The 27,417-nt window shown below is 39.5% G+C and overlaps 1 protein-coding gene and 1 long non-coding RNA gene across 3 annotated transcripts; one reads left to right on the forward strand and one right to left on the reverse strand.

Moving 5' to 3' along the window:
• Positions 1-767: 767 nt before the first annotated feature.
• rbl1 (retinoblastoma-like 1 (p107)) lies at positions 768-15,480 on the reverse strand. Of its 2 annotated transcripts, none has more exons than XM_030420901.1 (22): positions 15,079-15,480; positions 12,620-12,753; positions 11,625-11,828; positions 11,362-11,426; positions 11,093-11,221; positions 10,812-10,975; positions 10,517-10,581; positions 10,224-10,395; positions 9,252-9,418; positions 8,920-9,032; positions 8,727-8,830; positions 7,452-7,589; positions 7,114-7,278; positions 6,723-6,873; positions 6,418-6,633; positions 5,919-6,121; positions 5,519-5,695; positions 4,916-4,987; positions 4,638-4,725; positions 3,741-3,889; positions 3,464-3,628; positions 768-3,049 (listed from the first exon to the last, which is right to left on the reverse strand). In XM_030420901.1, exons 1-22 carry the CDS (start codon positions 15,238-15,240, stop codon positions 2,855-2,857), a joined length of 3,198 nt encoding a protein of 1,065 aa, XP_030276761.1. In that variant the 5' UTR covers positions 15,241-15,480; the 3' UTR covers positions 768-2,854. The 2 variants fall into 2 exon arrangements, with proteins under 2 accessions (XP_030276761.1, XP_030276760.1); XM_030420900.1 differs by having other exon boundaries at positions 5,919-6,124; positions 15,079-15,479.
• A 2,308-nt stretch (positions 15,481-17,788) lies between these two features.
• Positions 17,789-24,075, forward strand: LOC115583743 (uncharacterized). The gene is made up of 3 exons (XR_003984414.1): positions 17,789-17,913; positions 19,377-19,469; positions 23,888-24,075. It is a non-coding gene; the product is annotated as an uncharacterized LOC115583743 (long non-coding RNA).
• The last annotated feature ends 3,342 nt before the right edge of the window (positions 24,076-27,417 follow it).

Here is a 27,417-nt window from a genome sequence, read left to right on the forward strand (position 1 = left end):
TTCCTGAATCATTTGTTTAAAAAACAAATAATACATTAACTTATTTACCTTTAAGAAAGTTCCATGAGTTGGGAAAATAAACCAAAAGAAGACATTTTTATAAGGAGCTCCAGTGTTTTGTTTGCATTAAACTAAAAAACCATTTTTATTTTCCAAGTCTGAATAATATACACTACTCAAAATCAGTCAAGGTTTTGGGACATGGGTGCATATATTCATGTACATGGATATGAAACAAAAGTCAAATTAAGTGTGTGCATTATTTTTTGGACCAACAATATTCACAGAATAAACAATCGTGCGAAACACTTAAATATTCCAAACTGATTCTGAGTAGTCTAAATATTTCTCCAGAGAACATTATTTTGTTGAAGTTTATATAAATGTAATTTACATTTTAAACTTTCAGATTTTATATTGCTGACAAGTTTTATCTGACTCAATATTAAATGTGAATGATTTAAAAGGTAGGGAAGGTGATTCTGGAGAAATATAGTTCATAGATGATCGCCGAGTCTCTTTCAAGGAAGTCAAATATCAACACTCCCGGTCGGTATTTCTAAATTCTAACCCACAGCATTTGTACTTGACATCCTGGGAATAAACCTCCAGAATCACCTTCCCTTTTCTTCTGAGGAACATTTAACCTCAAATCCAAAATGACTGAGTATTTCTCGACCTGAACTATAATCCTTGTGACGTGTGGCGGGTTTCAGAAAGCATTTAAAAAATTATAAACATAAAATAAAAATAAAGTTTTCAGCAAATCATCAAGACAAAATGAAGTTTTATTGTACAAAACATGACTGTTTGTAGAAAATACACATTTCCTTGAAGAAAACACCAGAGTGAAACAACAGTGTTTACAGAATCCCATTATTGTATTTTTCTTTTTGCTGTCTGGGAACAAAATCAACTTTGAATGTTTTTTGTTTTTTTACAACAAGTGGTTAGTTTTTCTCCATCTCCCTTGCTACTGTGCTTTTAGCAAACCATGTATGAACAAAACATTAGATATGAAACTGTTTGAAGTTAAAGATTGTTTTCTAAAATGTTAAATTCAATAAAAGATGAAGTGTAGATACTACACACTCAGGTACACAAATGCTGCTTCAATCGAGCACTCTTGTTAGCATGAAGCCTATTATTACAGCATTACACAACATTAAGTGGTTCATAACCACAAACAGGAAAGATTAAAGGAAACAAATTAAAGAATAAAATAAGACCATTTTCCCTCAGTGATAGAATCTCTACAAAAAGTAGAGACCTCTGCAAATACTGTGGAGGAAGACGAGTTTAATACTAGAAAATGTACAATAGAGCTTGATTTGTCCCGTTACAGAAAACTATATACACATGTTCAAACATTTTTTTTTCCAAAATATATTTCGACCTGATGTGAACGACGACGAGCTTCCTGCTTTTCAACCCCTGATGTCTGAAAGCTCACTGAATGATCGGCAAAGCCCAGTTAAATCTTTTGAGTTTTTCCGTCTAGCGTTACGTTTCTTTAATAATGTCAGTTCCATGTGTGAGCAGAAAACAAGGCACCGACACTTCCATGCTGAGAGCTTTGAGTTCAGTCCGGCTGACAACTTGTGCGCACCACTGAAATTTGATTTCCCTTCAATTAAATGGATGTAAAGATTAGAAAGCCTGATGAAGGTCGGTAAGATCATAATTTATGATAAATTGAGAGTTAAGTGTAAGTTGATAACAAGTTTATAGCATATTTACCCAAATATAAGCTAAATCTCAGATATTTATATTTGTAAAGCGTGGTGCTATCAGACAGTGAGTGTTGAATTATGGGTTGTTTGTGGCCTGAATTGTTTAAATCTGAGTGTAGTTGGTCAAGTTCAACCAATCAAATCTTCTGTAAGCATGTGCTGCCACCAAGGATATTATTTTCTGCAGGGTTAAAAAACATCCTCTAATGACGTCTTTACTGTGAAAACGGACGAGACAGAATAATCTGTCAATCTGCCAAAAACTCCCCCCGTCAGTGAATGAGACTGATGTCTGAGACGTAAAGAAAATAACAATAATCCAGACCTCTTAAAACGTCTGACAGAGGAGAGTGTGAGAATGTGACTGATGGAGAAGCTTCACAACTGAAACTCGTGAAAACATTTTAACCTTTCAAAATGTATTTTTCCTTCAACAAATGTTTTAAAAATGTCCCTTTTGTTTTGGTGAACATGTTTTTTTAAAGCTTTGAGGCAGTATATAAATAAAAAAAAATGCAAAACCATCCTTTGAGTTTTAAAGGATAACTTTTAAAGAGTAACTACAAAGCCTGAAGAACCTGCGTGTGCTGCCATCTAGCAGCTGCAAATGTTTAACAACCTTGTAAAATGTAACTCTCTTGATAATGCCGTCATGACCAGGTGCACTTCTAAGATTTTTCTAACAGTGCAACAGTGATTAAACATCCTGAAAAGGACAAGAGCTGAGCCGAGGTTCACCTGAGCTACTTGACAAAACTACAGAGTTCTTGTGAAAGAGAGGGTAAAACAAGTGAAGCGTCTCAGTGAAGTTGTCTGATGTATTTTGTGTTTTGATTCCTGATGTGGCTCAAATATCACATTTCAGATATTATTATTATTATTATTATTATTATTGTTGTTTCAGAGTCAGAAGTCTGTGGTTGTGACAACACTGGAACTGGAGTCTGCCGCACAGATTCTATGACCCTCAGGTCATAACATACGAGGTCAAATAAAACGGACATCAGTGATGAAAAAAGACTTCCTGTCTTGTTTCATAATTACTCCACAACTCAACTGGAAACTTATAAAACTGATGAACTGTCATGAACGTACATTCACTTTCTCCGTCTGTGGCTCCATCAGTGACTCTGCCGCTCTGACACGACGTCCTGCAGCCGCTTCAGCAGCACATCTGGACTGCTGCCGTTCTCCGGACACGCCCTCTTGCTGGGAGAGTCGCACGCTGATGACATCATCACGTCTCCCTCCATGGTGAAGGCCCTCTTCCTGCTCACACAGCCCTGTCGGATCATCCTGTTGATGTCTGATAACTCCTGAAGACGGGACAGAAGAGGGAGATGCACAAAGAGTAAAGTTTTAGTGTTAGCCAACTTCCCCGAGCTTAAGATGATATCTTAAAAATGACTCTTTCTCCTGACAAATGTTTCACTATTATCACTTGAGAGGCTGGAAACTGAGAAATTGTGGCTTTATTCATTTTTTCTTTTTTTGGTTTGATACACGACTTAAACGATAAATCAATTATTGAAATAGTTGCAGATTATTCTTCTCTTTTGATCCATTAATTTGATTGTAAAAGTTGGCTGTTATTTTGAAAAAAAAACAACGGATCAAATGTCAGGAAAACAATTTAAACGAAACACACAAATATAACAACAACACACCTCGTAATAAAGCCACATGACGTGTTTGTGTGTGTGTGTGTGTGTGTGTGTGTGTTTTCTTGCCTTGGATGGGCTGCTGTTGATCCTGTAGGTGTAGGAGTTTGGTGTGAGGCAGGCTGCAGAGTTCTTATGAGGGGAGACGTACAGCGAGTGTCTCTGAGAAACCCGACGAGGAGAAAGAGGCTGAGCCCGAACCGACGGGAACGGAGAGAGAGGAGGGGCGTCGGCCTGATGGGTCAAACACACAAACAGTCAGATTATTCAACCAGTCGCAGGTTTTCAACACTAATGATACTGAACTCCAGTTTTACACTACAACAAGTCACACTGAGTTTTGTACCCGGTTATCGTTGGTGGCGTATCGCAGCGCGAAGCTTTTAACCTTCAGGACGAAGACGCTGTTGTAGAACTGGATGAGGTCACCACGTTCCTCCTCTGCTGATTGGTTGGAGTTTGCTTCTCCTGAGACCTGGTTGGATTTCTCTGCAGCTGATAAACAGAAGGATCAATAGTTTAAGAAATGTATAAGATGAAAATGCCAAATATGAACTGAATCATTTTGGGTTTTCATTATGATTAGCTGGTTAATCAATTAAATTGAATTCATCTTCAGCTATTCTATATTAATTATTAATCGTTTGAGTGACTTTTAAGGCAAAAAATCCAAAACGTAGAGAGAATTTGCTGCTTTTGTTGGTCTTAAATTATATTACATTTTGTTTGGGAAGTCAGACAAGACAAACATCTGCTCACATTTCTTTGCTCGTCTTTAGTTTTATAGAACAAACAATTGATAATGTAAATAACAGTTACATCCCTTGTATATTGGGTCAATTCAATCTATCAAATTTCAACTTTGTAAATGAAAAATAGTAGCCAGCATGGCCAAGACTTGGACATACATAACTGAACTCTGTGTTTCCCAACTTGGACATTTTTTTCCCTTCTCAAATGATTTTTAACCTCTTCAGTAACACTCAAAAAAAGGGTCTGAGGACCAAAATGTTGTTATAAATGTGAGTACAAGAGATCAAGAGCCCACAGGACTTAATGGTGCAGTTTTTCAGAAGAAACAAAAAACATCACTTCAGTAAAACTGCTCACAACTTATGCAAAAAGAGACCATAAGCAAACTTAATTCAACCCGTGACGGGGACAGTGCTTCATTAGACAGATGGTTACTTCTTCTTTAAGTTATACAGCGTGTTTATGGAGCATCTGAGTGTGAGATTCTTACATTCGCCTCCTGAAACAGGATCCACCTCCATGTTCTCATCAGCCACCTGCTCTCTAGGAGTGTGACGCAGCAAGACGCTGCGGTACACCTACACACACACACACACACACACACACACACACACACACACACACACACACACACACACACACACACACACACACACACACACACACAAAGAGTAAGTTTTTACAAAAATACTTGTGCAAGATGTTATTCAGTTTGTGGATTGTTGTTGTATTGTGATGATTTGCAGTGGTCTGTCCATGTGTTCTTACATGGCTGCTGGCTTGTGGTTGGCTGCGGTAACACTTCATGATGTCATGGAAGGTGTGAGTCTCTTTGGTGATCTGTAAGGGAGGATGGAAACACAGAAATTACAACCAGTGTGTTAACATGCATTTCTCCAGAGAGTTTATTTCTTAAATCTCAAATCAAGCTACAATTTTCCCATCAGACAGCAGGTTTCTCAATGTTCACAAGTGTGCACATGCAGAACTGAAGAACTTGTATTAAAAAACACTTAATACAAAATCAGAATATAAATGAATCTAACACAAATTCACCTCTAACAGTCTGAAGAAGCCTGATCCACCACTGAACATTTGACTGTTAAAAGCCTGCTTACATTTATCACAGAGTACACTTAAATTTAAGCATATATTTAAACTTGAACAGTTCAAATGAAGCATTTTCCAAGCTTTGAAAACTTTGTATGAACCCTGGTATTAAAAGTTACTAAAGCCTTGGATTATGTGAGTATAATTTCTCTGGCAGGTTTTCAGGATCACTGAAAGAATCGTATTTACCTCCGAGGCATCCTGAAACCACAGCTGCTTATTTGATGAATTTAATAAGAAGTGTTTGGTTTATTTTCTCACTTTGGATATGATGTAAACGCTGCACAGCAGCAGCTGGTCGAGGTGTCTGCCCTTCATCAGATCAGTACTGTGAACCAGAGTGTGTTCAAAACACGTCCAGATTTTCCCTCGCAGCTCTGACGGGATGTCTAACTTCACACACAAATCCCTCAGACGCACACTGGCCAGGTGATACACCTGGAGACACACATATGGGAGACAAGATGGTCAGAAGACAGAAACAGAAATCAGACAAAGTCAAAGCTTATGAGTCCTCAAGTGGAAATATTCTGCTATTGAACAAACACACTAAAGACACTGGCAGGATTTGTTCCAGTTTTTAAACTTCCGTTTTAGGAAATTTATGCTATCTTTGCTGAGCTAAGTTGACCCATGACCCATTTTATTTTCCAGTTCCCACCTTCCTGAAGAACAGAGCGAGGGATCCAGTGCGCCGCGGTCGACCGGTTCCTGGCGGTGGGTCTGAGGTCGTGGGTGCAGATGTGACGCGGCTTGGGGAGGCAGTGCGGTGCGGTGAGGCCAGCAGGAACTGAGCGTTGATGGTACCAGAGGCATCGCAAGACTGAACCGGAATCAGTGTGATGGTTCGGTCGTTACCCATACCTGCTGAATTTCAAAAGAAATATAAAATATCATATCATATTAATTCCATCCATCAAAAACCATCCTACCTCAGGAAGTCAAACTGTCCAATCAGTGGGCAGGACACAATTCAGATTTGTGTCTCATTGAAAGTAATAAAGAAATGCTTCTGGTCGTAAAAGTACTTATTCAGACCTGAGACCAAGATGTCAAAACTCATTCAGATCATTCAGCATTTCTGAAAGGGTTCTACGTTGCAGTCCTACGTTGCAGTTCTACGTTGCAGTTATGTAAATTTGTGTAAACGCATCGTCTACCTTGCAGTGGGAAACTCAGGACGGTGGCCGGGCTTCCCTGAGTTCCGATCCTCAGGGTGCTGGTCGAGCTGAATGTCAGCCTTTTAGCCGGCGATGACATCGGGCTCAGGGTTACTCCTGTTGTTGGAGGGTCGTCACCAAAGAGACGTCGTTTAGCGCTGCCAGCTGCCGGGGAGCTGTACCGGTCATGGACCGACAACGGAGAGGGAGGAACATCTGGAAGAGAACAGATAATAAAGTTGATCAGAGCTCATTTTTTAATCGTAAATACAACCAATTTACACACAGATGCAGTCAACACCCACCTTTACGTGCACTGCCCAGGCCTGACCTGAACTCCCTGATGCGAGGGTGGATGATGGGGGAGAGGGCGACCAGAGGCAGGTGGGTCTGGCCTATGCTGGTAGAACCAGAACCAGGACCAGAGCCTGTGTCCAGACTGGAGGAAAAATTCACCTAGAGAGAGATTAGGAGAGACAAAGTGAAATAAAGACAAAGAGAGGAAGTAGCAAGTGTGACTACACAGACGATGTTAAGGCTGAGCGCCATGATTGCATCCAAAGCAAACACCTGTTGTATTCTACTGTAAGTAAACTGACTGACTTCCTACGCAAAGTGTCACTCGAATATCTAATTTCATTCATTTGTATTAATTACACACAGAGCCAGATAGAATCAAATAAGGTTCCTGCTGACCTCCTCCACTGTGGGCACTTTGTTCCCTGCATCCTGTAAGACGCTCCACAGGGCGGAGTCTGCGCTCCACGCTTTGCTTTCCAAAATCTGCTCCTCGATCTGGTTTAGATGTTTCACCATGTCTCTGGAGAGGCCTTCCTCTGAGCGGATAAACACCTCGATCACCTGCACACACAGACAGACACAAATATTACTGAAGAAGTTGACACAAGTTTTGCCTGAATGTGCTTTGGCAGCAATTGATAATGAGATAAATTGACAACTGTAGTTGGATGTTGTATCCAACAGACACTGGCTGTTTAAAGATGTTAAAGTGTGTACGTTTTAGTGTTTGTGACCTTAAAAAAGTAGAATGGGGACAGTTTGAAGATGTTGATGATCCAGGGGAAGGTTCTCTGGGAGCTGTAGGAGAACAACACGACCTCCAGACAACACGCCATCAGGGAACAGTGGAAGATATCCTGCTCCAGTAACATCTAACAACACACACAGATTCATATTAATCACTCATGTGGCAGCAAACTGATTATTACAAAACACTGAAAAACACCTGGAAACGTCAAAGGATAAAAGGGAGGAAAGTAAAAGTTTAAATTCATCTCCCTGATGTGAAATGTCTGACCTATTTTTAAGTTTATAAAATTTGGGGCAATTTCAAAGAACTATGTAAAACATTAACTGTATATGAAATCACTCATGTGTAAGGGCGTTTTCACACCTGCCTTGTTTAGTTCGGTTGAATCGAACCCTGGAGCGTTTACCCCCTTGGTGCACTTCGTTTGGGAAGGTGTGAACACATCAATCGCATTTGGGTGCGGACCAAAACAACCGCGACCGCGACCACCTCTTCAACAAGGTCTCGGTCCGGTTCCAACAGACTCTGGTACAGTTCGTTTGTGGTGAGAACATGATCCAAACTCGATCCGACCCAACTGCAGGAAGCATCAGTGCTTAACCCCGAATTTCCACTGGATACGTGTCCGCTGCGTTACGGCCCGATCAGGTGTTTTGCTCCGCCGTCCAGTAACCCCTGGTTGCATTTTGAGTCGGACACGGTGCAGTACGGTAGGCAGCTGGCGTCGCGAGGCCAAGGAGTTCCCGCGATAATCACATGATCACTCGCGACCGCAGTTATAGGTCTGTGTCATAAAAACAACAACACGAAGTGTTCCCGACCGAAGGATCAGAAGAAGAGCTTGTGTTTGTCTCTTTTTTAGATTTGTGTGCTGGTGTAAACACGGAGTGTTTTATTTTGAAAAGTAACCGGATGTCAAGTAACCGGATGTCAAATTGAACTGTTGTTTCAGTGCTTGACTTCCTGTCTGCTCGGTGCTAAATTCAGCTGAATTGCTGCCTCGTTTTCGAAATTTAGACCAATTAGAGAGCAGTTTCCTCGCGCATCACACATTTTGGTCCACTTGGTCCTTAGTTTTCTGATTTTTAACCATATCTGCTTGATATATGAACAAGATAAGCCTCAAAGCTTAGAAAAAGCTAGTAAGTGGCTCTTTGAGGTTTCTCTCTGAATTTTCAATCAATCTTCTCATTGAAAAGAAAGAATATTTTGTCATATTTTGTATAAAAATATGAAACACCCTGAGACTGCTGCTTACACTCATGTCTTTGCCGTGCAGCCGTTTGGTCTCCTGACTGATGACGTTCTCCAGGATCTTGTAGTAAAGGATCTCAGCCAGTTTCAAACGGTTCTCTGCAAAGTCTGAAAAAGACAAAAGGAAGATTGTTTGTTTACAACAAAGATTGAGAGGTGTTGAGGTGTGTGTGTGTATGTGTGTGTGTGTGTGTTACCTATATGAGAGCCTGGCATCTCCTCTGAGTCTCTGGTGTAATGTTCTTTGAAGGCTTGTCCCAGTGTCTTCACTCTGGTCAGGATGTTGTCTGAGGGATCTCTGGAGCACGACCTTTAATAACAGCACAGGACTGTTACTATGGATGGTAAATCAAATACACATTTCACACAGCAACAACAACCGCACACCTTAAAACAATTCAACTAAAGCAATGACCAAATATGTGCTGCTTATCAATATATGTTGTCTGATAAACACTGTTCATAAAACATTTTTTACAGAACATAATGCAGATTTTAGAAAGAACCCTGAGCACAAAGAGGAACTGACTTGAAGATCTGCATCAGGTGGTCGCTCGGGGACGTCCTTAATCCGGCCACCATGCTCTGCAGCCGGCTGACGCTCTGCGTCGCTGAGGAGACGGGCGTGACGAGCAGGTCCTTCTCCTTCAGGTAGCCTCGTCCTGTCAGAGGAGTGGAGGGGGCGAGAGAGGCAGACTGCAGAAAAAGAGAGAGAGAGACAGAGAGATGATTTCTACTTCACTTGACTATAGATTTTGATCAGGATTATTTAATGCTTGGGTTGTTTCTTTTCAACTATTAAAATATTTTTTTTTGTGAATATATATGAAACACCAGAGCATGTCAAAAAATTTGGCCTGTCAATTGCATAAAATATCTAATTGTGTGTAATCGTATGCTTGACCATAGTTAACTTGCGGTTAATTGTAAATTAATCACACATATTTGATCTGTTCTAAATGTGCCTTAAAGGGATATTTTTGTACTTTTTAATGCTCTTATCAACATGTGAGTGAACAAATATGCTTGCTTTACACAAATGTATATCTATTTTTATTGCAACAATCCAAATCATTGACAAATACTGTCCAGAATATTCTCAAACTTCAAACTTTACACCTTTAAAGGTTAACGAAACAATGTTAACTGGCCTACAAGCTGCAGCCACCCATTTAACTGCCACGGTTGACAGTTTGTTGCATGTAAAGTTGTCCATGCGTCACCGCTGCAAATTACACAGCGTGATCTATCGTTGGCAAGCAGGAGGATGGCTCTCTGCATCGGCTGTACTCCAGTGGTAACTCAAGTCACAGCAAGAGTAAATGCAAAGTACTTTGTTCTTATGGAGAGAACCGTCTGACAGGTCTCTGAAGCTGAACTCGTCATTCACACTTTTTTTAATCCGTATCTGCTCAAGGAGGTTTGTTTCTGCTTGCCATCTAAAATGTTACTGCTGTGTGTGTGTTTGTGTGTGTGTGTGTGTGTGTGTGTGCGCGCTTACCTTCTCAACATGTTGTTGCAGCTGGTTCTGAGCGGTCGTAGAGGCAGGCTGATCGTGAACGACCTTTCTCGGAGTGCCGATTTCCTCGTCTGCATCGGCTTCCAGAAACACTCTCTCATCAAAATCTCCCACCGTCAACACGTACTCCTCATACTCCCTGTTTATGGCTTTACTGGACACACACACACATACAGATACCAGATAGTTAAAATCTTTGAATTCATCGACATAGATGGAGACAGACTTGAGAAGAGTTATTTTTCCTTTCGACTTCTGATCAGTGATGGTCTTACTTGTTATCGATGAAGTTCTGTGGATCCAACAGTTCTGTCAGATGCTCATCGCTGCCTTTCAGGATCTGATTGGAAAGTAAATTCAGGACAAACATGAGTCACATATCGCAGATGGATAACAGCCATTTGCTTTTAAAAAACAATTATATCTGGTTTGTAAGATTATTGGTAAGGCTGCACCATAACGAGATTGTTAACAGGAGAAAGAGCAAGTTAAGAGGGAGTGGATTATTGTATGGGAAGAGGACTGAAGGTTGGAATAAAGTGAGGATGGAAGGAAGGATCCAGTCAGCACCTGTTTCTCGTACAGTTTCTGTATGTAGGGTTTGAAGTAGTGCTGTTTGATGCCTTTGGCCTCCACCACCAGCCCATCGTGGAGCTCACACAACCTCTCCAACACACACGGAGGAGGCTCGTCCGCTGAAACGTGGCCGTCAGCGCGATACAGAGCAGGCAGACCTAAACACACACATAAAAATAAGCATACATGTCAGTACACAAAGGGACTTCTCCATAGAGTAAATTAATGTAAATACTGAGCTTTATGTTCAGTGTAAGCAGAGATCACAGTCTGACCTCTGAACGTGGGGTTGATGAGGTCCTTCCTGTTGGCACAGAGCAGAGCGTTGCCGAACACCAGGTCCAGACAGCAGAGCAGCAGGTGGTACGAGTTCACCAGGTCATCGCCAATCATACGGAAGTTTCCTTCACAAACACAGTTGATCAGTCACATCATTCTTTGTAACGCTCCATCCGTGTGGAGCTTTTTCAAAGCTGCTGTAAGGCTTTATTTTGAGCATTTTTCTCTGATGTCAGCACACACATTAAAGAGTTGAGTTTAGTACCTTTGGTGTAGACAAACAGAGTCCAGCAGAACTTGAACACATCGCTGATGTGACAGGGAAGCCGCCTGCAGAGCCAGAGAAAGAACACACACTCAGTTAGATCGGGCTGGGTGACTGTCTGTGTGTTTGTGTTTGCTTTTCCCTCCGTTAAGCAGCAATTACAGAAACAAAAACTTAATGTGACAGAGAGAATAAAATTGTTGTGCTTGAGTCTTTTGCTTCGGGGCCAAGTGTGTGTGTGTGTTTGTGTGTGTGTGCCTTGCCTGTGTTTCCTGCTGCGCGGCTGCCGTGGCGGTTCCCCTCCCTGCGGGTTTTGAAACATGTCCATGAAGATGGGCTCAAACTTGCGGAAAATCACAGTGGAAACCTCAAAGTTGCGCTCCAGTCGCTCCATGCGCTGCCTGAAGTCCTGCGAGAGGTTGGACATGTCAGCCCACTTCCTCATCTTAGAGAAGAACTGGATCAGACTGGAAGGACAGACAGAAGTGTTATAAACAACAGAACTTTACCACTAAAAAAATGTAGACAAGGTATCTGCAGGTTCCAAAAATATCCATTAAACACATTAAAATGTTCTAATGCTACCTGGAAAAAAGCCAGATGTTTTTAAGGTCTAAACATAAAAAAATAAAGAAAGGTGGATGATCAAAGAAAGCCCAACACTGTCTGATGAAGCAAACTGGATGCATAAAATCCTAAATAAAGCAGATCTATTAAGCAGCTAGAGGGATGTGGAGCTCATTAGGCTCAAATGGGAACTCAAATGAGTTTCCAACCAGGGAAAGCAGTAAAATTAATCTCAATATTATGAATCCCAGATATATTGAAATAAAAAAAAACCACCAGTCAAAAATTCTCACTCATCACTATTATTATTATTGTTAAGGATCAGTTCAAAAAGAATTGCTTACTCCTGTGTATACTGGAGGAATTATGGTAATTATTCTTTATCAAAATACACAAAATCCTCAGTACTTGTTCCATTGTTGTGTTTCCACCCCTGAAGCTCAGCAAGAAAAAAAACTGTGAATTTTATTTCAAGAAGTCTGTCACTTTGGATGATGACTCACCTAGTTATTGAACTCAGACTACAGACACCTCATTATAACAGCTGAACTAACAAATTCATTTTTACATAGATGCAAAGTAAGAAAATAATTTCAACTCCCTTCAATGTATAAAAGGTAGTTGCCGTAATTTGCCAGATGTTTTCGAATCCTGACATTGTTAGGGAACATCACAGCTGACTGTGACTGACCTGAGTTTGGCGGTGCGAAGGATCCTGGTGAGGGAGACACAGTTTCCTTCCATCAACCCTTTACCCACTGTGGGAGTGGATCCTTTCCTACAGGCTGCGTACAGCGAACAGGCCAACCAGTGGACCACCTCTCCCTGCACAAAGACAGCAACACATTTAAACCACCTTCATTCTGCATAAACAAAAAGGTCATCAGTCGCTGAACCATTTCAAACACAAACTTACGCACACTAAGAGGAGCAAAACAACAAGAGCAAAACATAATGAATATGTATAGAATGGAAAATATGTAGTTAAACATCTATTTACAAATTCAGCAGAAGGTAGAAGGTGAAACGCTTCAACAATTTCATTTTAGCTTTCAGTCCTCTGGATGTCAAAGATGTTTTTCATTCTAGAATATTTCTTATTTTTTTTATTTTAGAAAATACAGCTGGTTGTTTTTAATGAGGCTGATGAAGGCCACAAAGTGAAATGACCCAGTGAGTAATTATAATTCTACAACCTTTGATTGATGGCGATGAAAGTCTTAACAAAAAGCACCAAACACCATGGCACAACTAACCACCACCAGACTACCTGATGATGTCGGTCCTGGCTACATATAACTAAGAAAATACTGCAGGACGACAGCAGCTGTAAGCAGAGTGGATGATCCCTGTGTTTGTTAGAGGGGATGATAATGATGTAATCACTGGCCCAGGGTTGGGCAAATACTCTCAAAGAGGTAAACACAGATAGGTGGCTGTCATGTCAGTTAACCAAGAGTGGTGCTGTAGAAAATCTTCATCGTCATTAATAACATTAATAACCATTCCTTTTTTGTTTGAAATATGTAAATTAACAATATGTTTATTATTAAGGTCACAGTTAAAGGTTGTGTTTTACTGGACAACATTATATTAACAGATGCTACTAATGTTCATCCTTCCCTTTGACAAACATCAGGATGGCATAATATTAGAAACAATTCTCAACATTATGCTTTGTAGTACAACACGAGCACTAACTATGGCCTCAGTGTTATTTCATATAATTGAATTAATACTTTCATGAAAGAGTAAGCATAATAAGCATCATAAAACTTTACCTTATGGCACAACAGTTGTACTGATTTTAGATCAATCATGGCGTAGTTTGTTTATCCTGCCTCGTATTACAGTATAGTAGATGTTGATAATGTATATGTATTCTAGTTTCAACTGTATCTGTTCTTGAGGCCTCTTCTGCAGCTTTAATCTAAAACTTAAATCTACTTTGATCTAAAACCTTTATCAATGTTGGCTATAGGTTTCATGATTATTTTCCAGGTCGATCATGTCTTCTGTCTTATTCATTTTTTAGCTCATGTCTCAGAATATTGTGGTGCGTTTAACTCTACATCCCTTTTTGAAAATGTACATTATCTGATGTTTTTCAGCCGTGGTCATGTTTTAATAGGATTTTTCCTCATGTAAAAAGCACTTTGTAACCTTGTTTTGAAAGCAGACGTGAAACAAACTGTTGATAAATTAGCCATCTCTGAGAATTGTTTATAGCCACCATTTCACAATTTTCTGACATTTCTACAGGCCAAACAATCCATAGAATTATGTTATTGAAAGGTAAATACTCGACTGTTTCATGGCTTTTGGTCAGAATTATTATTTAGAATTACAATTAAAGTTAATGCATCGGTTTTTGTTCTTGTTCGAGATGTGTGGGATCAATAATCATCTCATCAAACATTGATGATTCCAGCTTCTGTGCGCAACAATTTTTATCAACGTCAGCCAAATGTTTCATCTCTCCAGTTCACCCACGTCTTCTGTTTTTTGTTCAGTATCTTATGTCTGTTTTTGTTGTGGTGTATTTCATTCAACGTCACATTTTGGACATGTTTGTATGTTGTTCAGCTATGGTCCTGAAACGTTTTAATTCTGATTTTCCCATGTAAGGCATGTTGTAACTTATTTTGAAGGCAGAGGTGAACAATTTAGCAAATTTAACAAAACAAGAAATATAAAGATGTCAACTTCGACTCCAAGAACTGGCTGCTGTAATTGTTTTCAATTTTCTCTATCATTTGTACAGACCAACCCATATCTAGATGAAGATGGCGATAAGTGGCAGGCCTATTTAAAAAGGGCTGTTTCTGTTGGTCAGAAGTAAACAACGTTAAATAATCATATTTGGCTTAAATAATATGTGATTTTTACAGATGTGTTACATACTTTATCGAGTAATTCATGATTTAACGTTATAAAATAGTTAAATCAAAGATGAGAGAAGGTTTACGTGATGAAAACAGTCGTTGGTTGAAGCCCTTTAACCCAGTGTTTGTGTGCGACACTGCTATGAAGTTTAGCTAGTTCTGCATGGAGTTTACAGGACAACTAAAGTTAAAGGTATTTCATTGATTATGTAGTTTAACTTTACTAAACAGCCACAGAGGAGGTTATCCAGAGGACATTATTTACCTCCAGTGTGTATGTATTCCATATGGCAGTGAAGTTCTCCATGGCTTCAGTAGCAGTCTGCTCGTCCATGTTCAGCTCCTGACACAACGTCTCCAAACTCCTCCGGATTGAACTCTCCTCCATCCTCCCCGACTCGGAATCCGACGACTCTTCGCCCCGCATTCGTACAAACTTCCAGTTACACTTTCAGACAGGTTTAAAATCCCCAACCGTCAAATCCTAGACACCAAAACACGAAACCCCAGTATCCGCATCGAAACAACACAAGCGTCCCCACGACCGGCGCACTTCCGCTAACCATCCCCACAATGCAGCGCGTTGGCGCGAAAACTGCTGGGCAGCGACCAATCACCGGCGAGGGGAGCGTCAGTCTCGAGAGCTGTTCGCCCAACCCCCTTCGTCCTCCCTCGTGCTCCTTCCAGTCAACCGTTACTAAGCAACCAGCAGGTCATCGCCTTACTACAAAGACGTAAACTGATTAAAACCTTCTTTACGTCACTGTTTAGAGGTAAAAAGACAAAATGGTGTATAAGTTTTACCCAGCTGGCTTTATAGATGACAGGGCTGGACTGGGACAAAAAAATCGGCCCTGGCATTTTTGGCTTAGACCGGCCCCTCATAATTAGCGGGGCACAACCAGCTAGTAATTAATGTATGTGTTCCCCGAAGGAATGTATTTTACCATTATCCCAAACCCAACTAATTATTGTGGTGAACTATGTTACACCCCTGCTGACTTTAGACGTCTATCAAATAATCATCGTGGAAAGCAAAAAAGTAAATTTACTCAACACATAGTTCTACCTCCCTAAGTATATTCTATTTCAAGCATAATGCATAATCAGCATCCTAAATATCAGAAGTTTAGCGTCTATTGTTGACTCTACCACTTTTGTCTGCTCTGTGTAGTTCAATTCTTTTATCCTTTTTATTTGAATAATCTCTAATATGTATTTTCTGAATTTCCCTGATATAGCAGCTCAATTCTAATTCTTCAGGTTACAAAGTACTCCTAAAAAGCTATAACATTGTTATATCAGGCTAAAAACAGGCTGCTTTATGAACTCATGCAAAGCAACTTGTCTTAAAAGCATTTGACACGTACTCTTATTCGATGTGGGCATACCTTTTTATACTTGTTTTACACTTACTTTAGTAATGCTTAAATTGCAAAGCTTGTATTTATCATTTAGCAGTTTTAAAATCAGTTTTTTAAAACATGTTTAACCACAGCATGGAGGGTTACTACAAATTCAAACTACTATGCAGCCTTTCAACACACCTTTAACCTAAATATCTAAAATGCTATGATGACACTTATATTGAATCTATGTCTATAATAACCACACCCTGACATGTAAATGTGACATCTGTCTTGGTTCATTTAATTTAACTTAAAATATGGACAACTGACTGCATAATATATGAATCAGAAACAGAATCGCTTTACAGCAGCTCCCATTCAAAGTCATGAATATGCAGAAAAATAGTAGTAGTAGTAGTAATAATAATAATAATAATAATAATAATAATAATAATAATAATAATAAACTATATATATGCTGCATATTTATAATAGAAGCCTACTGCAACTGCACTTTTTTTCACCATTAAATGTTATTTTATACATTATCATATTTTATAATGTTCTGTCATGGACTATGTCACTTCACTGCTAACAGAAAAGAAAGCAGCTCACTGCCAGTTGCAGCTTCTTATCGTGTTCTGCAGACTTTGTTAATTTTTTGTCATGATTGTTATTATTAGTACCCATCAAAAATCACAGTTACATGTCAGGATGTGGTTATTATAGACATATTCAATATTTAACTGTCATGTATCATCACAGTAACAGCGTTACTTACATTAACAGCTGTAAACACATAAAAACATTATAAAACACATCATGTAGTCCCCTTTAAACGCTGGGTGCAGGTGTATATTTTGGTAAATAACCACCGGTTCCAAATAAATGCCGAGTCCAATTTATTTTGAAAGAAAAAGACGTGACCACTGACATTGCACGTTTTTCTTCTTCGCCCTTTTCACGTGTTGTGCCCAGAAGGATGCCGGTTTGTGACATTATCTGCGTGTCACAACAGCCTAATCAATAAACATGAATAAAAGTACAGAATAAACAATATATAATAAAAAGGTAAGAAATATATTCGTACATACATAATACGTACTAGTGCCCCGCCCCTTTCTGTGACATCATCCCCATGAAGTCATCATTCACATTTAATTTAATTCATTTTATGGTAAAAGTACAGAACAGAAATTAGTAACACTTGAGCTGAGGTGTCCAAATTACCTGAATGCACCCAATTACAATATTAAAGTAATGTAACTTGATTACATTCAGTTAGTTTTGGATTAATAACAAATGAAGACCAGAGAAATTAAATATAAATTAAAAAAGCAACTTTTTGTGTATCCTGTTAACAAGTGTTTATCTTTGTTTGTTCTATTAATTTTTATCTTAACTTTTGACAAGAGAAGTTACAGTAAATATGATGCAGTTGAGTTTCTCCAGCAGGGACTCGAATTCAGGATAAAAGTGAATCCTCTGAACACAGAACACCTACTCTACTGACTGAGCTAAACAGCTTTCAATGATTATGGAATTCTCTGGTTGAAATGAAGTAAGCCACGTCAGTAAGTCCAGCCCACAGATTTCCTGACGAATCCAGGTGGTGCGCGTCAAAAGGGGCGGTCTCGCTCGTTTCCCGCGCGAAGTTACTGCATTTCCCTCCAAAAAGTTAGATGTGTATAATAATGGCTGACTGAACGTCACTCTGTTTGGAGCTGCTCTTCTCTGTGGACACGAACACGGTGAGTAAATTGTTCTGTACGAATCTGCTTTATGTGTCCAGTTACTTGCTCAGTACAGGTGTATTCATGTCTGTGTGGGAGGTGTACAGATAGTTAATACTTATTGATCTCAGGTAATAAGCTCAGGTGATGTTCCTTCATATATCAGCAGCTCCACATATTAACTACCGTCATGCTGTCTGAGTCCAGTAATTAAGTGCTACATATGTGCGGGTTAAAATGGAGCCAGCCTCCCTCTGGTGTTGGTCATATTTGTTTCTAGCTCAAATGTTTCTGAAATAACTCTGAACAGAAGCTGAAGACGTCTCATTTAACTGTTTACTGTTGAGGTAAATTCAGCTGGAACGTAATCCTGTAATTACAGCCCGTTAAATCCGTGATGGACGTTGTGTTTTGTTCCATATACCAAACTCCATTGTGATTTTGGTCGTTTTTATCTCTGCCATGTTAATTACATGAATAATGCACAGTTAACTAACTTTGGTCACTATCTAAATACAAGACGGTAGTTTCGGTAAAGTCGGCATTACGTTTTTTTTTTTTTTTTATTAATTTATTATTTAGAACGGCATGAAAGCTGTTTAGCTAACGTTAGCTGTTCAGTGTAAGTGAGTGGTAATGCTATGTTAGCTAGCTGATTTTAAAGTTGTTGCAGATGCACTGCAGGTTTGAGAAACACGTTAGCAGCGGTTCAGCCGCCTTTATTAACGAGTACTGACACTATAACGAGCTTATAAAGACGTCTGAGTCATTAAATCGTCGTGTTTTTACAGACAGGTTTGCATGTTAGCTAACGTGTGTGTCTGTTGGAGAGTGTTAGCATGAAGGCATTATCCTGCTGTGTAATGTTAGCTTGTTAATACTAGCATCGTTACAGCTGAATGTCTGAGTACAGCACAGTTAGCTAACCGGCTCCATGTGTTGTGTGTAATAATGTCTGAGTATGTTAGTTTGTCAGCATCTAGAAGATCATTTTGAGCAGCTAAAGTAGTTTAACACACAATATGCAGCCTCATTGTAGCCTGCACATAATGTATTCAGTGTGTTTGTCTCAGTTCTGGTTTTATGTGTTATTAAACTCACTCCACTGACTCCCTGTGTGTCAAAAGATAGACTTTAAAATCATATTACTTGTCTATAAAGCACCAAATGTTCTCAGGATTTAATACATTTTGTTTACTTTTGGTTTACCTTTAAAAAAAACACATTTATTAAATCAGATTATAGCAGATTTTATAGTGCAGAGTGATGTGAGACTCCTGAAGTGATGTCAAGCAAATGGTTACAGACTGCTATCATGCTTTATTATGAAATTATCCTGTAAGAAATCCCCTTTTTGCCAGATGTGTCTGTAATCTGATTACTTCTTCTTTTTTACTGCTACAATCAGAATATATATACGCACACACACACATATACATGTAGTCATCATGTTATATTAAAGTACTTCCTCCTCTCTCCAGGTGAACAGTGGGACTTGTCTTCAGCTTCAGGTGGAACAGCTATGACCTATATGGTGATCAGACCCGTAGAGGAGAGACACCTGGTCCAACAAGGTCAGTGCAATGGAGGTGCAAAAATTAAAGGCAGAAAGTGTGAGATGGGTCAATTGCTGTTCATTAATACTCATAGAGTCTCATTCACAAGACAGTTTGGGTTGGTAGAAGCCACTATAGTGTCTCTGTTAGGACACTACTCTATAAATTTAGTAGTATTTTAAATGTTTTTTGTTTACTGAGAGGAAATATAAACATTCTGTCTGTTTAGAACGGCTGCATTTATTTGATCTCATTTATATATAATATAAATGATATAATCATATTTTATTTAACATGTATATCTCCACTGTTCAGCCACAATATTAAAACAACTGACAAGTGAAGTGAGCATTGATCATCTTGTTACAATCAAATGTTCTGCTGGGAAACTTTGACTTCTGTCATTTCTGTGGATCCTCTTTGACAAACACCACCCACCCAAACACCGTTCAGACCAACTACAGCCCCTCATGGCAAAGAACCCAAGGTCTCAAACTGGCCTCCTCATTCTCCAGATCCCAATCCAGCTGAGCATCTGTTGGATGCGTCAGAACCAACTCCCATCCACGTTGGGGCCCCCGTGGATCGTTCTTGGCTCAGACTGCATCCAGTGGAAGCTCAGTTGGATTGAGATCTGGGGAATCAGGAGGCCAGGTTGACACCTTGAGCTCTTTCCCACGTTCCTCGGGTCGTTCCTGAGCAGTTTTTGCAGCGTTGCAGGCGCGTTGTCCTGCTGGGGGGGCACTGCCATCAAGGAGTGCTGCTGCCATGAGGGGGTGTACTCGGTCTGCAGCTGTGTTTGGATGACTGGTGTTTGTCAAAGAGACATCCACATGAATGCTAGGACTCATGGTTTCACAGCCGAACATGGCATTGGAACACAATGATCCATGTTATTTATTTCACCTGTCACTGGTTCTAATGTTGTCGCTCTCAGTGTATACACATGTTAAATACTTTATGAATTAGATCAAATAAATGCATTTAGGCACTGTAACCAGACCTGTTTATATTTCCTCTAAGTGAAACAAAACCTGTTTAAATGACTTCCTTTGAACCCTGTGGATTTTGAGCTCAGACTTATACATTTTAAATGGACAGCTTCATTTATGTAGATTCAACATTAACATAAGCCTCGGCCTATTCGACCAGCAGGCCACTAATAAGGATCGTATTCAGTTTCCCACGTGCAACTGTGCGGTAGTGAAGTTTTTGGTTTGGAAGCGGTTCTTGTGGTCTCATTCATGGTAGAGATGCACCAAACTGAGCTACAAACACCTGCAGAATTACCGGAAACATGTTAATTTCTGTCAGCCTGTGTAAATTTTTGCTTGAGCAGTTGTTAGTTTGTCTGCGTCCTTTGAGTGTATAAACTATGTTGAGCAGAGCCTGGTGTTAACATTGGCGTTCTTATATGTGGTAGAAGTGCAGTGAATTAAGTGCTACAACACCATCAGAACTGAGTGGAGAAATTTTGTTTTGGAGGCCTCGTTGTATAGAGCTGTTTAGGGACAAAAGTTCAGTGACAGTAATATAGTTGTTAGTGGTCTGCCAGGCAAACCTGGTGTTATCATTGTAAGTTAAAAGTTAACTTGACCGGACTTCAGCTATCTTCAATGGCAAATGCCCGAGTGCTGTCCATCGGAGCTGTAAGCTGTGTTTTCTATGAATGGCAGTAGTCAGGCCTTTGATCAGCTGCTGGTATTGGTAGTAGTGTATCCTACGAGCCCTTGTGCCATCCCGCCAACTTACAGGCCCCTGTTGTTACACACCTATGGTTGGTAGAATCGTGCACAAAGTGTACGTGTTTAGTTGGGCCTCGTGCCTGGCTAGGGACATGCTCAGGGCCACGGTAAAAGCTCGCCTGACGCCACTGAAGCGGCTCCGGTCTCTGCCCTCATCTGTCCATGCCGATCTCACTCGCGAGTTCAGTGTGCATGGACGCGATGCCTTTGCTTGAAGATAATGTTGAACTCTGTGATAAAACACAATAAAAAATAAAATTGCAGGAATTCATTTTCTTTGCAACTGTGTGTAACAGCATCCTGCTTGATAACACCATGCAGAGATCATTACAAAGCTGTTACAGGGCCCTCGGCCTCCATGCCCAGCAGACCACTAATAACGATCTGATTGTGCTGTGGTGACGTTTTTCGTTTGGAAGCAGTTGTTGTGGTTATGTTCATGGTGGAATTGCAGCAAACTGATAACTACAAACAGCTTGAGCGGTTGTTAGTTTGTCTGCGTCCTTCTGAGTGTATTGAAGGTTGTTTTCAGTTCAGGTACATCTCCACTCGAGCGCACAAATGAGCGTTCAGAGAGTGCTTGATAAGCTTTATGAAGCCTTTGAAGTTGTTGTTTTGCTGGAGAAACATAGTGGTATAAAGCTTTTCAGGCTAACAGTGTTAGCTAAACAATTTTGAGTGCAGTAAGCTACAACAACCAGATCACCACTATAGAGTTCTAGGCACTAAAGTTCAGTAACAGCAATACAGTTGTTAGTAGTCTGCTAGGCAAACGTGGTTATCAGGCTTGTGTGAACCGACCAACCAGAGCAGACTTAGGCCCCGCCTCAAAACCCACAGGATTTAAGGAATGTTTTTATAGCTACTGGATATAAAAAATCTATATATCTTGAAATAAAATGTGTATTAAAATACAAGTCTTTTCACTTTTAACAACTCGATTCCCTATGAGTCCTGTTAATAGGTCACAAAGTGCGTTATTTGATGACCTGAGAATGACACTAAAAAATCAGCTGTCTTTCTACAGAATTGCTTTATAAATATATCGACATCACCCAATTAATCAATTGATTAATAATTGTCCTCCATATGCAGCACACTGGCTCTCAACTTTCTGCTTTTAATGCTGAATAACTTAATCTATAATAATACATCATGTTTGAATATTTAATATTGTTTATATTAATCTGATAATAACTTGTAACTAAAGCTGTTAGACAAAGTGCAGTGAAAGTGTGAATAATATTGTTAAAAACTCAATTTAAGCAAAAAATGAAAAGTATTTAACATGTATATCTTCACTGTTCAGCCACAATATTAAAACAACTGACAAGTGAAGTGAGCATTGATCATCTTGTTACAATCAAATGTTCTGCTGGGAAACTTTGACTTCTGTCATTTCTGTGGATCCTCTTTGACAAACACCAACCACCCAAACACCGTTCAGACCAACTACACCCCCTCATGGCAAAGAACCCAAGGTCTCAAACTGGCCTCCTCATTCTCCAGATCCCAATCCAGCTGAGCATCTGTTGGATGCGTCAGAACCAACTCCCATCCACGTTGGGGCCCCCGTGGATCGTTTTTGGCTCTCACTGCATCCAGTGGAAGCTCAGTTGGATTGAGATCTGGGGAATCAGGCGGCCAGGTTGACACCTTGAGCTCTTTCCCACGTTCCTCGGGTCGTTCCTGAGCAGTTTTTGCAGTGTTGCAGGCGTGTTGTCCTGCTGGGGGGGCACTGCCATCAAGGAGTGCTGCTGCCATGAGGGGGTGTACTCGTTCTGCAGCTGTGTTTGGGCGACTGCTGTTTGTCAAAGAGACATCCGCATGAATGCTAGGACTCATGGCTTTACAGCCAAACATGACATTGGAACACAATGATCCATGTTATTTATTTCACCTGTCACTGGTTCTAATGTTGTCACTCTCAGTCTGTACACGTTAAATACTTTATGAATAAGATCAAATAAATGCACTAAGGCACTGTAGCCAGACCTGTTTATATTTCCTCTAAGTTAAACAAAACCTGTAAATGTTCTAATTTACTTCAGAATTAAATTAAATTAAAACTTCATATAAATTAATTATAAAAAGTAATTTCAGGTTAAATACAACTGAGTTAGGGACTCAAACCTCCACATGGAGTCTCAAAACTCATCAAAAATAGACCCAGGTCTCTTTGTGGAGGACAAACAACTTCCACCAAAACAAAACGTCCACACACTAACAAAACCTCCAAAAACAATAAAAACCTGCACAGACACACAAAACCTCTAAAAACCAACACACAAAACCCCCTAAAAACAAACTCAAAACTCCTAAAAACAAACAAAAACCTCCAAAAAACCAACACACAAAACCCCCTAAAAACAAACTCAAAACCCCTAAAAACAAACAAAAACCTCCAAAAAACCAACACACAAAACCTCTAAAAACAAACACACAAACCCCCTAAAAAACAAACTCAAAACCCCTAAAAACAAACAAAAACCTCCAAAAACCAACACACAAAACCCCCTAAAAACAAACTCAAAACCCCTAAAAACACACAAAAACCTCTAAAAACAAACAAAAAACCTCTAAAAACATACAAACAAAAATAAAACAACACCAAACCTCTACAAACAAACAAACACAAAACCTCCACAAAGAGACATCAAACTACCACTGCTCCTCTTTCTCTTCCTGCAGGTGACGGACGAGCAGCAAAGACGAATAAGACGAGCCGCCACAGGACCTGAAGCAGGAAAACTGATTATCTGTCTTCTGATGAAACTCCTTCAGGTCGTGCAGTTGTTTGTTGACTCTGGTTTCACCTGCTCAGACAGTGAGCACTGTTGTCTTTGCTGGTTATTTACATAATAAAACCTTTTTTTGAATTAAACTCTGTTGTGGTTTTTATAGATTTTTAAATAACGTGTTGAGTCTTTTGATGGAGTCCAGTGTCTCCTCTCAGTGGCATTTTCAAAGCTTTAACTATATTTGATGTATACATTTTCTTTCTGTAATGGAGAGCAGGGCTTCCATTACCTTCAGTATCTATTCCTATTCTGGGAATGACTGATTTAGAAACCATGTGTTTGTTTAATAATGTCTGAGTAAGTTAGCCTCTCTCCATCTCTTATCACATGAATGAAGCTAACTGTAGCTGTGACAGGTTTATAACGTTTTACCAGCAGCTGATATGAAATATACCTGAAGTGCTGCCTGTGATTTCACCAAGCAGACAGAAAAGGTCATGTTGAGCAGCTACAGTAGTTTATATGATCATTATGCAGCCTCATTGTTACCTGCACTTTAAAATTATATTACTGGTCTGTAAAGCACTAAATGTTCTCAGGACTGAACACATTTGGTTTACTTGTACGGGGATCAGGAGGGTTATTTAAAATGTTTGTTCTGATAGTTACTTATTTAAAAATAGTCAGTAACGTAATTGAAGTAAAACTGTCCACTCATCTAATTCATAACTGTTCACTGTGTATTTCAAATAAGTACATTAATTTAATACATCAGCTGCACCAGTAATGGTCAGATTTTTCTCTGAATGCTTTTTTTCCACTCTCACTTCACCTGTTTGTTTTCATCTAATTCAGTCTGATCCTAAATATGCTCTCTTATGGAGCTAAATCAGGGTCAAATGTTTTGTACTTGAAAAAGTAAAATTTGAAACTGAAATTTCAAGTTTTGATCTTGAATTTTGAAAAATATATCAACATATTCAAATTAAAAATAAATGTACAAAAGGTTTTTTCAGGTTAAAAATAATTATGATCAACTCTTGAGAACTCAATTCTTTTAAAAAAAATCATTTATTTTCATTTTTCACTTTCATATGTTTTGATATTTGGGATCCTATTTCTATTAGTTGTAAGTTTTATCTTTTCAGATTCAGATCTTAGTTTCAAAACCAGTTTCAAACCTTTTTTCAGTTTCAGATCTTTTTTTTTAGCTTCAGATCTTGCTTTTTCAGTTTCAGAGTTTTGACCCTGATCTAGCGTGGGGGCGTGGTATCAACTGAGAGGGGCGTGGCTACAGACCTCCCCCTGTCATGTTGCCTTCAGGGAATGTAGGATCTAAAACGATTCGGCTACGCCACATGAAACTGCTGTCAGTGACAACCTTCCATTTTCACACTATGCACGAATATCCTGCACGGCTAAAAGTGTTTTAATTTCCAAGGCTGTTTAGATGTGAGATGTGGAAGCTGTTTTAGGCAGTACTGAGGACTAGTTGTAGTACATTGTGTGTGGCTGCAGGTTTTCATTCCAACCAACAAGGTTGGAATGAAAACCTGCAGCCACACGGCCCTTTACTGGATCACTTTGACACCACTGACATAGACTATAAACACTTTATGGGATGGCACCTTTCGAGACTACAGAATGGAAAAAAAAAAAAAAGGTTTTCCATTTTCCCCAAAAAATGGGACAAATTGTGTCCCCGGGAGAGATTTATAATTTCCCAGGACAGCTGATGAAAAAAAGAGAACAATTCTGGGATAAACGGGACGGGTGGCAACTTTAGTCGCAGTGACAGCTGGACGTCCACCATTTTTGTCCTCATTGAATCATCTGAGCGACTGTGTGTGTTACAGTCCTGGTTCCCAGAGGATGTTTACACTGACTTGTGATCCCCTGAAGTTTAGCTCCACCAGCAGGTCAAAGGCTTCCCTTATCCTGTAAAATATTTCAACATCCAGGTCTGACGGGCACAAAATGTTAGTTCTTGGTGCTGAATCGTAGACAACTGGACTTGAGTCAGTTTCTTAAAGACGTCTCATCCAAAGAATTACCATGACTTGGATGACTGAGAACACTCATCAATAAACAGTTTTAAACAAATATTCATATTCCTCAGAGAGTGAATCAAACTGACTTAGTGTAGCATCACTATAACATCTAATTTATTGATTTTGAAGGAACCATCTTAACGAGTATTAGATATTTTTGACACATTTGTTAGTCTGTGTCTCAGTGAGAATGAACCTCCTCTTTGGTGATCTCCTGACTTTTTCCTCTAATTCCATCATCAGGTCATGCTCATGATTGCATGTTAATACTCTAAACAAATTAAAATCTAGCTGTTTTCCCTTGTCTATCTGAGGGGGGAAACAAATCCAGATTTTCCTTTTTTTAAATATGTTTTAAATTCTTTATCACCATTCTGTGGAAGATTATTCGGGCCAGGGGTGAGGGGAAAAATGAGAGGAGGAAGTTTTTTTTTAATTATGAACAAAAAACCTTCCTCCTCTCATTATATATCTCACCCCTGGCCTGAATACTCCTCTGTACCGCCACAATATGAGAAAGCACTAGAAAAGATAATGGCTAATTATAGTTTCTCTTAATAGGACAAATCTGTATTTCTGACCACACACATAACATTCGTGCTGTGAATGAAAATGTACAATGCAAAATAAGTATGTCGTTCTCAACCAATGACTGTAGGCTATATAAACATATCTATACGTACGAGTGTGAAAAATACAGGCTAGCCTTAAAATTTGTGTTTGTAGGCCTTTACATTACTGTGGAAAAAACCTGACATGGAGTAACAACTGTCTCTGTCTTCCTGTTTGTTGAGGTGCACATAGATGAATGAACCTCTAGATGGCAGTGTTCAGCTGCAACTGAGAGCACCTCACTGAAGGTGCTCAGCTGCTTCAGTCCAGTGTTACAAAGAAACCACAGACGTTCACAGTGACAGGAGAAACAACCAGTACAAAATAATCCAAGTAGAATTTTAACAAAGGCCTGCATCTGCAGACTCTTGTTTATTTCCCCATCAGTCTTACTCACTCATCTGAGCTTCACTATAGATTTTACACCTGGTCATAAACATCCCCTCTGCAGTGGCTCTGTGTTGACTCCAGGGATGACCACCCTTCAGTTTGAGAACCACTGACTTCCCTCTAAATAAGGTGGAGAAATAAAAACAATGAAATAATTTAAGATATATTATCAGATATGCCAAAGTCACATTTTGTGAGAGGATTCAACTCACTCATGATCACTGAGGTATATTTTGAGTTCATTTTATTAATTTCTTGAAAAACCAAAACATAACTTCAAAGCAGAGCAAATGTTAATCAGACCGACTATGACACAGATATAGAAATATACAGCAGAGGATGGATATTTAAAAGGTAAAAGACCCCCCCCCCCCCAAAAAAAAAACAAGTTTAGGTCATACAACGCATGTGAATGTGCTTTAAATGT

Source organism: Sparus aurata, chromosome 6, assembly GCF_900880675.1.
Source record: "Sparus aurata chromosome 6, fSpaAur1.1, whole genome shotgun sequence".
NCBI classification, from domain to species: Eukaryota; Metazoa; Chordata; class Actinopteri; order Spariformes; family Sparidae; genus Sparus; species Sparus aurata.

What these genes read in the sequence shown, in the direction of transcription:
- rbl1 (XM_030420900.1), bottom strand. Translation starts at nt 15,240, where the DNA reads ATGCGGGGCGAAGAGTCGTCGGATTCCGAGTCGGGGAGGATGGAGGAG. An exon ending in TGCAACAACATGTTGAGAAG is followed by an intron (nt 9,419 to 10,223) that starts GTAAGCGCGCAC and finishes CTTTTTCTGCAG; the next exon opens with TCTGCCTCTCTCGCCCCCTC. An exon ending in CACCTGATGCAGATCTTCAA is followed by an intron (nt 9,033 to 9,251) that starts GTCAGTTCCTCT and finishes CTGTTATTAAAG; the next exon opens with GTCGTGCTCCAGAGATCCCT.